The following is a 13259-nucleotide window of genomic DNA, read 5'->3' on the forward strand; positions in this document are numbered from 1 at the left end:
ATCAGATAGGGACTGGACCAATGGGGAGTAGAGTCACATGCTCTTCTTGGTTGAGAGCAGATTCAGTCTGAGTAGTGATTATGGACATACCCTCAAATGGCAAGAAGTGGGGACACTTATGCACCCAGGAACATTGATGAACATGATCATGTTGGCGGCCCAGGTGTTACAGTGTGGGGAGGCATAATGTTGCATAAGTGTGCTGCTAAGAATGTTACAGTCACTCATCAGCATTATTGAGACACTATACTTCTTCCTCTTGTGCCTCTTCTCAGGGATGCACTTGGCCTCAACTTAATTTTTATGGATGAGAATGTGTGACAGCATCAAACAGTGCAGGTGGAGCAGCTCTTGAAATGGGAGCATTATTTGGGCAAATGAATTGGACTGCCCATTCCCGACTTAAATCCCATCGAGCTCATACGGAGTGTGTTGGGGAGACATTTTGCAGCATGTCCACATGCATCAGTGACCATCCAGCAGTTGTCAGCCATGCTGGTAGAGGAGTGGAGTGCCCTACCACAAGAATCGCTTACCAACTTCGTGGCCAGAATGGGAACAAACTGCAGCGCATGTATTGCTGTCCATGGTGATCACAGTGCCTATTATGAGCCTTTTCCTGTCTGTCCAGGGGCCATAATATACATATTGACTTCAGTGTAATTATTGTCTTTGAATAAAAATGTAATTTCTGTTTGTCTCATTGTGTATGTCTTTCAGTTACCTTCTATACTATTCTGTAGCAGTTGTTTCTATGTATGGTCCAAGTTTCACCAAGCTGTGTTCCTTGGCAGTGACGTGTCATGTGAAAGTCACTTTCGTCCTTAACTTTTGCACAGTGAGGTGTGCTGGTGCCCACAGTGTTTATGGGACTCGTATAGACATTCTACTTCTGACACGGACATACCAGCTGTTAACAGTACAGTTTGTTTACTGCTGCATGATGATGTTCTGCCTGTTTGCATTCTGTCCATGGCTGGCAGTGCTTTCTTCTCAGCTCATGGTGTGTTGCACCTAATCCAGATTGCCATGCTTGTCATTTGGTTAGGTGCATGGTTTTGAGCACTTCAGTTCTTGTTGACCTAAATGTTAATAAAGGCTTCTCCAGATTGCCTGTAATGTTGGTGGTGCAGCATCAAAGAGTGTCAGGTGTCTGCTGATGATGTCACAGATACTGTTGCTTGTGACTCCATTGTTGTTTATATTCTATCAGCTTTTTCAGCAGTTTGCCTACTTGTTGATCATCGTGCACTACCAACACTACTTGCACTTGTGACGGTGGCTACTGTCACCAGATGTAGTTGTTGTGGTCTTCAGTCCAAAGACCGGTTTGATGCAGCTCTCCATGCTACTCTAACTTGTGCAGTCCTCTTCATCTCTGAATAACCACAGCAACTCACATCTTTCTGAATCTGCATACTGAATTCATTTCTTGGCCTTCCTCTATCATTTTTACCACCCGCACATTGCTCCAGTATTAAATTGGTGATCCCTTGATGTCTCAGAGTGTGTCCTATCTTTTGGTCAAGTTCTGCCACAGAATCCTTGTCTCCCCAATTCTATTCAGTACCTCCTCTTTAGTTATGTGGCCTTACAAGACATCTCATCTTCAGCTATGCAAGAACAAATCACCCAAAACCATAATTGTGTCTATCATATCTCGTAGCTACCACTAAAATCCTGAAGGGGTTTTGTCACCCCTTGTTTCTTGATAAGGCACATGTCTGAGCCTTTGGTGTGGTGATTTGGTGCAGTGAGCAACTGATTCAGCTTTTAAAGCATGTCAAGTAGGATGACATGGCAGGTGCACAATATTGTCCTACATTGATGCTGTCACCTGGTTGTCTAAATTGCTGATCGCTAGCATACTTTAAATTGTTCAGGATCATCAGTAACTTGTTGATGTGTGAAAATAATTCCATGATTGTAAACCAAATTTGTGGTTGGTTGGGCATAAACTGTGGGGCCCATAACTGCAACAGTGGCATGGAAGAATTGCTTGAACCAACAGACATGCAGTTCATCTCTCCCGAGTGCAGTCATGATACAGAAAAAAATAACTCAATATAGATTAACTTTAAAGACATCCTCTCTACCAGAGATAACACATTCTACAATTGGTTGCCAGTCTTGTTATTACTAAAAGCCTACTGTAAAGGTATTTAGCATTTTGCACATTCACTTTGTTGTAGACTGTCATATAGGCTTCTGCATCTGATTTTGATCAAGGGATATTTATACTGAAGTGCTGCATGTTATGTTAATTTTACATTAGGAAATGAGTAGGAATACTCTTTAATTTTGTACAAGTGTGATGATTATGTGCCATGTTCAGTGACAAATTGTATTGTACACCTGAGTGGTTGCAGATTTTTCGTCTTGATCCTTGACACTTGGTAGTAGTTGATGGAGCCTTCTGCCAGTGTTTGCATTGTACCATATCTCTTATCCATCATTATTCTACATGTGCAGCTTCTGCTTACTGAGAATTCTCTGATCAGTACTGGCTCCTATTCTATCGTCCAATCCTTATCTATATAAATGATATAAGAGATAAACTGACCAGCCATCTTAGGTTGTTTGTAGATGATGCAGTCGATTATCAGCTAGTAAAGTTATCAGAAGATCAAAACAAATTGCAAAATGATTTAGAAAAAGATGCAAAAATTGGCAGTTGATGCTAAATAATGAAGAGCAAGTCATCCACATGAATGCTAAAGGAATCTGTTAAACTTTGGTTACATAATAAAATCAGTCAAATATAAAGGCCATAAATTCAACTAAACACCTAGGAATTACAGTTATGAACAACTTAAGTTGGAAAGAACACATAGAAAATGTAGTGGGGAAGGTGAACCAAACACTGTGATTTATTGGCAGAACACTTAGAAAATGTAACAGATCGACTAAAGAGGGAGCCTACACTATGGTCATCTGCCCTCTTTTGGAGTACTGTAGCACAGTTTGGTATCGTTGCCACATAGTATTAATGCAGTACATCAAGAAAGTTCAAAGAAGAGCAGCATGTTTCATATTTTTAGGATATAGGGGAGAGAGTGTCGTGGACACGGTACTGGTTTGGGGTGGATATCATTAAAACAAAGGCATTTTTCGTTGAGGCAGAATCTTCTGAAATTTCATCACCTACTTTCTTCTCCAAATGCAAAAATATTTTGTCGACGCTGACCTACACAGGGGAAACAATCATCATAGTAAAATAAGGGAAACCAGAGTTCACACAGAAAGATATAGATGTTCCTTTTTCCTGTGCACTGTTCAAGAGTGTAATAATACAAATGAACCCTCTGCCAGGTGCTTAAGCGTGATCTGCGGAGTATCGATGTAGATGTCCACATCTAAACGCTGTATATTGTATAGTAAATAATCAATGTTCCTTATTTTGGAAGTCTGTAGACTGCATATAAAGAATCACGAGATGTACATCCATTGATATGACACTCGATATAAGGTCGAGGTGCTGCAGAAAGCTGGAGATTTTTTATGCAAAGTACTGGCTCCAAATGAAACCATAGCTGCCCAGTGTCCTTATAGCGCTAGTGTAACACACCATTATGAGCTCAATAGTTTCTGTTCTGACAGAAGGCTTAATTAATTTTGGCATGTCTGCATATGTTATAAAGCTATTTTTTTATAATTTGATTGTTGGTGATCAGTTCATACAAGGTTCAAAATCAGCTATATACTAATAATCTCTGGAGTCAGACCTAGAACAAGAATGATCTGGTATTATAACAACTTTTTAAAAAATCAATCTAGATCACAAATGGAGTTTATTTTCCTGGTGACTGGTTTCACTCATAGATAGATCAAACTCAGACCAGTATGTATCTCTGAAATTAATAGAATACATCAGCTCCCTGTCACCTACACTTATTATTATTATTATTATTATTATTATTATTATTAAAGCTGTGCCTCAAAATCTATTATGAGGCATTTCTGAGCTGCATTGTTAACTTTAATTTCTGTAAACGTTTTTAATGAGCATTAGGCTCCCTCAGTCCCAAGTAGCTGCATTACATAGAAATGTTTTTGCAGTTTATGCATGATACTTAGTACAGGTGCCATCAGCTGTTCACACTTCTTTTTAATGATGATCACCCAGTATTTACTATAATGCTGTTTAATACCTCCACCAGGGCATAGTATCTTTTCTTTTTTCAGTTAGGTGAGTGCTGTGTGGATTTTGTGTGTTATGAGGGGATTGATAAGGGTTATAATAGCATGAAAAGGACAGTTATTACTCACTATCTATCTCTCTCTCTCACACACAAACAAACAAACAAAAGTGTTCAATAAGCTGTGTGTCTGAAGGTGTTTCTGAACAAGATAATTGCAGCTGTAGATTGTGTGTAGACAAAACGAAAATGTAATATTAAAATGGGTGCAATCATCATGTAGTAGTAGTGGTATAGTAGCAGTAATTTATTACTTCAGTGGAGAGTAAAAGAGTAACATTCTCCTGCAATGGAAATAGTGCCAGGGAGACAGTCCATTTTTGCAATGACAACTGAGTGTCACACTTCACCAACCTTGTGTTTCAGTGTCATTATTAATAAGATATCTAAGTTCTGCTTCCTGACATTCTGTAACTTTAAAATTCATGTTCAGTAGACACTCAGCAATTCTGGTGGAAAGGAACAGTTCACCGAAACATAGCATGGTGGAACAACTATCCCAGATGTACTACCACACTTTACAAAGTTTTCTTTCTGTTTCTTAGCTAACCTATAAATTAAAGTAGGGCCTATATGCAATACCAAACTTTTTTTTTTACAAGCTGTGTTTTTATAATGGGTTATTGTTCAGAACATTACAGATATGTCTGATGGCAAAGGCATATAAAAATTTTAGAGGAACATTTTATTTAAGAAAGTATTCAAAATTGAATATTCAATAATGCAATGCGCACACGAAAAATTTTACCCTGCCAATACATAATTGTTTTATGACTGACATCTCATTTGAAATCCCTGTTTATTTTCTATGTAAAGTTGATTTTGTTGTTTTAAATCTTTTAACTCGGGAAATAATAATATTCAAAATTGTTGTCGTCATAAGAGTTCATCACTCAACATTCATTAACGTTCCTACAGTCACTGTTGCAGATCATGTCCTTAGATGTTTACTGTCTGAGGAATGTCTTCTTTCTCTGCTATTTCATGACAATTCATTTCAGGTTTGTAGTTTAATTTGGATTCATTCTTATAATTTAACTCAATGTAAATTCATCTACATGATAGTGAAAGAAAAAACAGCAGCAGCAGGAAAGAAATCTATGGCAAAGATTGGAAATTCCCCTATCCTTGATGTACTACACACTTACTCACGGACATCTCTACAAAGGTTGTGCTTTCATGTGTCTTTCTCATGTGATCATTCTAGATGAAGACAGCAATTAAGAAATGTATGTAATAGCAACTGACTGTTTCCAGCACAGCTCTGATATTTTTTCACGACTAATAATTACTACTATTATTTTCACCAAAAATTTAAATGCAGTTGATTGAATTACTGATATTTTTATGAAAGTATATTTCAGAAATATCTGTACACATGTACAAAAAGTCTTCACAATATTTATTTTATTTGAAATTTATATTCTTTCATCTCATTTTTACAGGAACAATGAGCATAAAGATGACAGTAAACACTATTAGTGATAAATGAACATTACTGAGTTATCATTACCTCAGCAAGAACTAAATTGTGATAAATATACATATTCTGCCTGAGAAATTTCTTCAATGTGTTATGAAGAATGGTTGACTGACTTCGGCTGACTAGTACCAGTGGCATGTACATTGAAGCAAATGTTCAGTTAGTCTTTAATACATTCATCTTTAACTCCACTCCACTCTGATGCTAATTAAAAAGAGAGTGAAAGTTTTAATTAAGAGTTGATACTTTGCAGGTACAGACTTTTTGAGAAAAGTATGTGTAGCTGCATGATTTTTGCAAGTGTTTCCAGTGTACCATATACAGAATTCTTCTGTGGAGTTCTATGCAGCTGTCATTTCCTCTCACAATTCCCGACACTCTAGCTACTGGAACACTTTCATTAACTTAATAGAAAAGATAATTAAAAATTTGACATTTTTTGTATTAATAAAAAAATATTCTCCACACTGTGGATATTGAGTTACAGTACTCTCATATCAGCTCATTTAAGCTTTGTTATGTAATATACAATGATATCTGTTATATAAAAGTCTGTTACATTAAGTTCATAGAATGATACATATGTTATATTTACACTGCATGATAATTATTTCAGTCAAAATTTATCATTGAGTCACTCAGAAAGCACCCACAAATTTTACATTCTAACATAAATGTCTTTTATTTCAGGTACATGATTATTACCAACATACAGCCTGCCTTCACACATATGATTCTTCCTCATCTGTTGAGTCCATTCGAAGTCTCTGTGTCGAATCTAGATTAAGACTCCTAGAGACCACATAACGCTCTGACTGACTGTTGTCTCCAAGGTGGTATGTAGTGATTGGTGCTCTGTAGCTTGGGATTACACTTGGGGGAGGTCTGTATGGAGGTGGCTGAACACCATTTGTGAACAACGTTCGGAGGTGGGAAACACTCCACGAAATTTCACTCTTCAGGTTTTTTTCTTGATCAGCCTGATTTTGTGTGGTATTACAGTCTTCCTCTTTTTGAATCTTTTCTCCGGGTGGTGGAGGCAAAGATTTTGATCTTTGTGATGCTCTATTTGAAACTTCCTTCTGTCTTATGCGACCTCTACATTCCGAGCTCTTCCTTGGCACTTGTTCAGATGATTCCCACTGCATATTTTCATCTTTTGATGCATACGAAATCTGGGACGAAAGTTTACCTGAATTGGCCGGAGACACAGTTTCCACATGAACTGGTGGAAGGTGACGCAGCTTTACATCGACAGAAGATCGCTTCGGAGGAAGAGGCGGTGCCGACGACTCGTGGAGAGGAGTCGAAGCTGACGTAGTTGCCGGTGCACTGACTCTTCGAAGTACAGAGGGTGTTGAAGAAAGTTTGTGTAGCTCAGAAGGTTGGTCCGAGTCACTCGAACTTTCCTCTCTAATATTAACAGGTGCTGCATGCACTAACAGTTCTGAGGGTGTAGACCCATAAGCATTGTCCCAAGCAGAATTTGCACTCGCACAGTCTTTACCACGTGAATTTGATCGTGACACGTGTGGAGTTGAATCGTCATCAGAAAGGGTGCTAGAATCGTACGACCGGTCAACTTCGTCTAGTACCGGTATGTGTGGTGTGGAGCGTGACAGGGACCAGTCTTCTACTGAAGCACGAGCTGCTCTGCGATGCCCAGTTCTCTGTGATTTGCTGCTCATCATTTGGATGTCACCTTTGAGTTCACAGTTTTCAACTGGAGACGATTCCACCTGGGTGTAAGAAAGTACGGGAGATTCAGGTTCACTGCACAGATGGTGTGCCGATTTTGATCTCACTATTGGGGTTGGTGGACTCCGATGAGAATACACAGGATCCGAACACGGAGAGCTGTTAACAGGTGGGGGAGGTGGCGGTGCACGTCCTTTCCGATGCAGTGCGGGCCTCTTGTAGAGAACTGGTCCATTTTCCGTGTCATACGCACTGTGATCCCCCATATCATTCAGAAGAGATTCCTCTGATGCACTTCTCCTGATGAGGTTGGTTACATTTGTAGAGCGGTAGTTGTGCTGGTGCAGTCCGCCCACACCAGACGACGTGCTGCCACTGCTCGAGCCTGACTGGTGGCTGGACTTCGAGCTGGCCGGACTGCCAGTACCCCCACTGTTGAGCCTCTTCAGGTGGGATCGTTGTCTGAACCAGTCTTGCCTCTGAAAGTTTGGGTTTATAACCCCTGGGGGTTGATTGGGACCCTGTTTCTGACCGGGCCGTGCATATATAGAATCTTCAGAAGACTGATTGCGACAACATTCCTGCACCCGTTCCTCCCAGCCACTGTACACTCTCACATATTCTCTTGTCGTGCTCTGGACATTTTGTACTTGAGATTCATTGTTGTGACCAACATTCTGTGCCGTCCCCGCTGCAGGGACTGAGTATGAAGATGTCACCTACAAAAAGAATACATTTCCTTTTAGTAAATGAAATTAACAATAGCTTTAATGTTTTAAGAACATTAAAAGAAAGCCACTCCTTGTCAGAGGCAAGAAACAAGCAATATCTTTTACCTTATTATGAGAGTGGATGTCGTAGCAGGCAGGCTGAGCAGGTGGGTACAATGCCCTGCCAGATCCAGAGCTGCTGGAGCCACTTTCCTCCTCGTCAGGGGTATACAACTGGGAATCTGACATTGTAAGCCCAGAGTCCCTGCTCAGTGACATTTTGTCCTTGCGTGGTGGAGGACAAGGTTCAAGCAACTCCCGCTCCAGACTATCAATTGAAGAATCATCTCTTCGCAGGCCCCCTGCTGGAAAAAGAAATGCAGTTATGATTAAAAAGGTGTTTTCATCTGAGACATTTTATTGTACAATGAAAAGATTCATAGATCACTTTTAACATTTTAAAAAACACAAAGTTGCAAATATAAGTAGCATGTATACCCACAAAAATTACACCTATGCCTATTTCATTATGGCTGATGAACATGAAAATGATGTAGTTTACTGCTTACAATTTTAACTGCACTGTATTCTTAAGTGGAAGCTTCTGAAGAACATGGAACTGATTTCACACAAAGCAAGCCTAGCTGCTTTTCTTTACAACCTTACATTTTGAAAACTAAAAGGCATTATTACTGACTGGTCTGCTGAGATCTTTTGTTGTGCTCTTTAATTACTGAGCCTAGTTAAGTAATAGTGTCATCGTTAGAATAACCACAAACTAACAGCCATGAGTTGCACTTATTAATCTGGTATAAATTACTTTTACAAAAAGATTTTTTTTGGGGGGGCGGGGGAAGCAGTATTTCCAGTAAATCTGTACATCCACTATCTTGCACAATACTTAAAAAGTTGTACTTACAATGGAGGCTATCCGATTCTTCAGCACCACTGTCTTGCCTCTCAGTGGGTGGCTCGCCAAGCATGAGAGGAAGATGTGGGCCAAACAGGAGTTCTGCACGTGCTACAAGCAGTTCTGCCAGTGCTGGCACCGCACGTGAAGACGATGGCGTGAGTGTGGCTGGAGACGCAGCCCACAGAAGGCTTGGCCCCACACACACTCCCAAGTTTGCAGCTGTCATCAGGTTGTGAGCTGAGCGACGTGATATGTGGTGCAGAACACACACGAACATAGACAGCAGCAGTAGATTTGGCTTTGGAAGCTGATCCAGAACACTGAAATTAAGGAAGGAAATAATGATTTAACATCATTCCAACAATTCTGCTCTCTTGTAATACACAATTATTTATGATAATGGAAAAACAATTACAGTAATTGCAATTAATTATGCCAGTTTTAATTTTCAACAATACTTTGAGGACCACCTCTCCCGAGATCATCATATAGTGTATGTGACTCCAGAAGTTCAATTCTGTCCTTCATACACTAGTGACTGGATAATTTACAACAAGGTAAATTATCTTCATCAACTAATGAAAAAAATAATGAAACACTCACTTCCCTCCCCACAGAGTTTTCCAGAGAAGAGCTATCTAAGTAACATTATATACAGTGTCTGAAAATAGTAGGCCTATTTTAACAGTCAGATGAATCTATGGGGACCCACACAGGAGTGATGGATATGAGCGAACTATCACCAGGCCCACAGATCACACTTGGCTGGCCAAATTCAGTGATTGATTGCTGATCACATGGAATTCCTGTGCAATCTGATGAACTGCATGTGATGTGCGACAATAAAGCTGCCTGGCTATGACCTGTTTGTCTAGTTATTAAGTGTGATTGTGTAGTTTTGCTTCACTTTACCAACATTGAGTAATAACTTTACATTTGAATTTATAGATAATCAGGGAGCATGAATGACTAACAAGTGAAGTTTAAGCCAGAATTGACATTTATATTACCAAGAAATACAAATATAAAAACACAGACAACTCTTAGAAATTTCAGCATTTAGCATTTTGAAGCTTGTGCTGTAATCTATCTAAGTAACAGTCATAATTTATTGGTCTCCATCTGGTGATATTGTTTTATTTGTAAACAATTACATGCATTATTAAAGTTTTTAACTTCTAAATATAATGACATAGCATAATATTATGTGGGAATTTTAATTTAAAGGTTTACAGCAAACCTATTCTACAGCTGTACTCAAGTACTTTGTCATTCGATGTAAGTAGCCCTCCTTCACAATATTTACAACAAGAGTTATGGAAATTAGCAGTGCTGCTATTGACAACACTTCTAGAGACAGATCGAGGTTGCAAAACTATTGTGCAAATACTTGCAATTAATCTACAAAACTACTGAATGAAACAGCAAATGATGCCTAATAAATGAAAAACAAGTTGCAATAGCCCTCTGGAATGATGTACACTTTGCAGTTACCCTAATTAAAAATATTTTCTGCAATGTAACCTACAGTTCCCAAGAAAAGTGTTTGAAAACAAAATTAATTAATTTAAATTCCCCTTTACTTATTTATTTATTGCAGGTGTCCATGAGATAAAGATATCAACTGCCATTGCTGCTCAATATAGCAATTCATTTTCTACAGTGGAACTTCTCGATAGACACATTCATAATACTGGTCGAAATTGCTTGCGTTTGGTGAAGTCAAGGAAAGTAACCTGTTGCAGCTATATAGCTTTCATCGAATCGCAGTCATCCGTCATGTGGGTGTGGGTCGATTGAAAATAGTATCAGAATATGTAAATGAATACAACATACCTTTTTATCCTCAGAAGTTTCTCTTGTTCATCTTGGCACTCGACTGCTTCCATCCACAATGGATACAGCGTAGAGCACAACAATGGATCAGGCAGGGAACGCAAGAAATCCTTCAATACAGCAGCTACAACAAGAACGGGCATATGCTCCAACCTGATATCTTCACCTGCATCTAATTTATCTCTGAGTTCTCGCACAAGACGAGCATTTGCTGACTTCCGGAAGATGCCTTGGGTAAAGGGCCCTTTCAGAAACACTTGCTGGAGCATTGCCTGCAGATTAAAGAAGACAGTCTAATTAGCTAAATCTTAAGTAACAGGATCTTTAAAGCAACTTAAAGGCAATATATGCAAGGAAATTGACTGTAAAAGTGATAAATAACAGTTCATTTGTGAATGAAGTACAGAAATACTAGCATTACAAAACACTGCTCTATACACACCATCACAGGTCTTGGTAAAGTCTCTCCATTGCTAAGCCTGGCAAGAGGCAGGCCAAAGAGAGCTCCAAGGGGGCAGTCAGTGCAGTCTTCACCTTTGCTCATACTGCGCCTGAAAACCTGCCTGATACGCATTGGGGATTTCCGATTTTTCTTGCTGTTCTTTTTGCTTTCGGAACCTGAGGTAGCTTCACTTACTGGTTTCCGCTTGCTTCTGCAAGTACAAAAATAATTGACACAGATTAGACTAATCTAGTATATAGTGCTAACAAGAACAATAAGTTTTACTACTAAATGGACAGTGAATAGAGGCTTTATAAACACACTGTGTACATGTACAACTGGCACATCAAAGAACAGTTGTATGTGTCTCCCAGGGAGGAAGATGAGAAATAAGCACAACAATAATTTCAAAATATCTTTTAGTAAACTTAATTTCCTTTCTTTTAGAACACTGCAGAACCCATATCAGTGAGCTATGGACACTGTAAATTATATTACAACTATTCATGTCCACAGTTTATTTGTAATTATTTGATATGAAAATTATGTAGATAAAATTGAAATGTTCCTAGTTTACCTCAGTGGGGCAAAACTGTAAGGAAAGAAGGTTGAAAGGGGCAGACATGTCACTTAGACTTCTGGTTAAGAAGGAGCCTCCCAGTTTGAAGTGAGTGAAGACAAGGATGTTCAAGGGAAAAGCATAAGAGATAGCACAGTGACACCTTCCCCTTACATACATTTCTATTGGCAGCAATTGGAATTTTCCCTGCTGAAAGTACTAGTCAACCATTATGTTTCCTTGCAGGTTATTTACAAATCACTTATCCTATATATGAAATATTATTACATGTGTAACTCATAGCTCACCTGAGTATGAATTGGCATTTAGCTAGGGGATCTGGTCCATGCACATTGTTGCAGTGATCTAGGTCAAATCCCTCTTCAGCACTGAGCCCGTCACGCAAACAACTGAGTTTGATGGCGAAGGGACGCTCGTGCCCAATTAGTGGGTACGGTGCTTCCTCACGGGATGTCTTTGCCCACAATTGGAAGTCATCTGGGTCCAGCCCACGCATCTCCAGGTGCTGCAGTGCAAGGCGGATGCAGGCACGAGCTGTCTCTTCCGGGCTCACACTGAATGTTTTACACTGCAAGAGAGATTCAGTTTTACTATGTGATCTGACACCTGTTGATCTTAGAGCTAGTGCAATATGCTTATTACAAAAATAAAGTACTCATTACCATGTGAAAATTCTTTTCATTTTTAAAATAGTGCTCACAGGTTTGGAAAGTCTCAGGAGATACTGTCACTTGTGTTCTGCAATACAAAACGGGTTCGAACCTGATACCTCATTGTTTAATGTACCAATGCATTTTTGGGCCATTTCATTAAGCTGTTGAGTGTACCGCCATAGCACCCTGAGAACGCAGATACCTGGGAAATATATTCGTTATGAGGTGCTCTACAACCATCTCCAAGCGAGCTACGAAATTTTTTCCATTACTTCCTTCGTTCTTTGGACTTTTACCGCAATGTACGTTGACTCAACCACAGTGCTGTGAACGGTGTAGTTCCCGCACCGTTAGCAAATGAAATGAATTTGAAGGCGAGACAACACTGCTATAACGGCTCAGGTGAAACGATCGAGCCGTTCTCCGCTCTTAAACATAACGCACGTGTCGAGGGTTGGTAAACACGATACGAGACAACAGGTGTCGCCATTGCTTTACTGAGATCGAACGATCCGAGCGAACGGATGTAGGGTAATGTGTGAACAACAGATTAACAGCCTAAAACCAATGCGTTATCTGCCTAAAGTGGAAAATATATTGACGCCTCCTAAACAATCAAATATATTTATAATCACGAACAGACAGTTCACAAAGAGAAGGACGACAGCTCCCTAGTTCTGGATCGGCGTAAGTCGGTCGATTTCGGCTCGCTCGTTTTGTGCTCGTCCGCTGCCAACCTCAGCGA

General features: G+C 39.6%; 1 protein-coding gene across 4 annotated transcripts in view; it reads right to left on the bottom strand.

Annotated features, from left to right (window-relative positions):
• Window positions 1-5565: 5565 nt before the first annotated feature.
• LOC126162766 (uncharacterized) overlaps window positions 5566-13259 on the bottom strand; it is a 384499-nt gene continuing 376805 nt past the window's right edge. For 2 of the 4 annotated variants that reach the window (XM_049919459.1, XM_049919458.1), the window contains exons 7-12: window positions 12149-12429; window positions 11282-11492; window positions 10840-11111; window positions 9010-9323; window positions 8217-8455; window positions 5566-8099 (exon numbers count right to left, since the gene is read on the bottom strand). In XM_049919459.1, coding sequence (XP_049775416.1) covers window positions 6405-8099; window positions 8217-8455; window positions 9010-9323; window positions 10840-11111; window positions 11282-11492; window positions 12149-12429 — 3012 coding nt within the window. In that variant the 3' untranslated portion in view covers window positions 5566-6404. The remainder of the gene's footprint in view (window positions 8100-8216; window positions 8456-9009; window positions 9324-10839; window positions 11112-11281; window positions 11493-12148; window positions 12430-13259) is intronic. The other 2 variants (XM_049919460.1, XM_049919461.1) reach the window with 1 other exon arrangement.

Source organism: Schistocerca cancellata, chromosome 2, assembly GCF_023864275.1.
Source record: "Schistocerca cancellata isolate TAMUIC-IGC-003103 chromosome 2, iqSchCanc2.1, whole genome shotgun sequence".
NCBI classification, from domain to species: domain Eukaryota; kingdom Metazoa; phylum Arthropoda; class Insecta; order Orthoptera; family Acrididae; genus Schistocerca; species Schistocerca cancellata.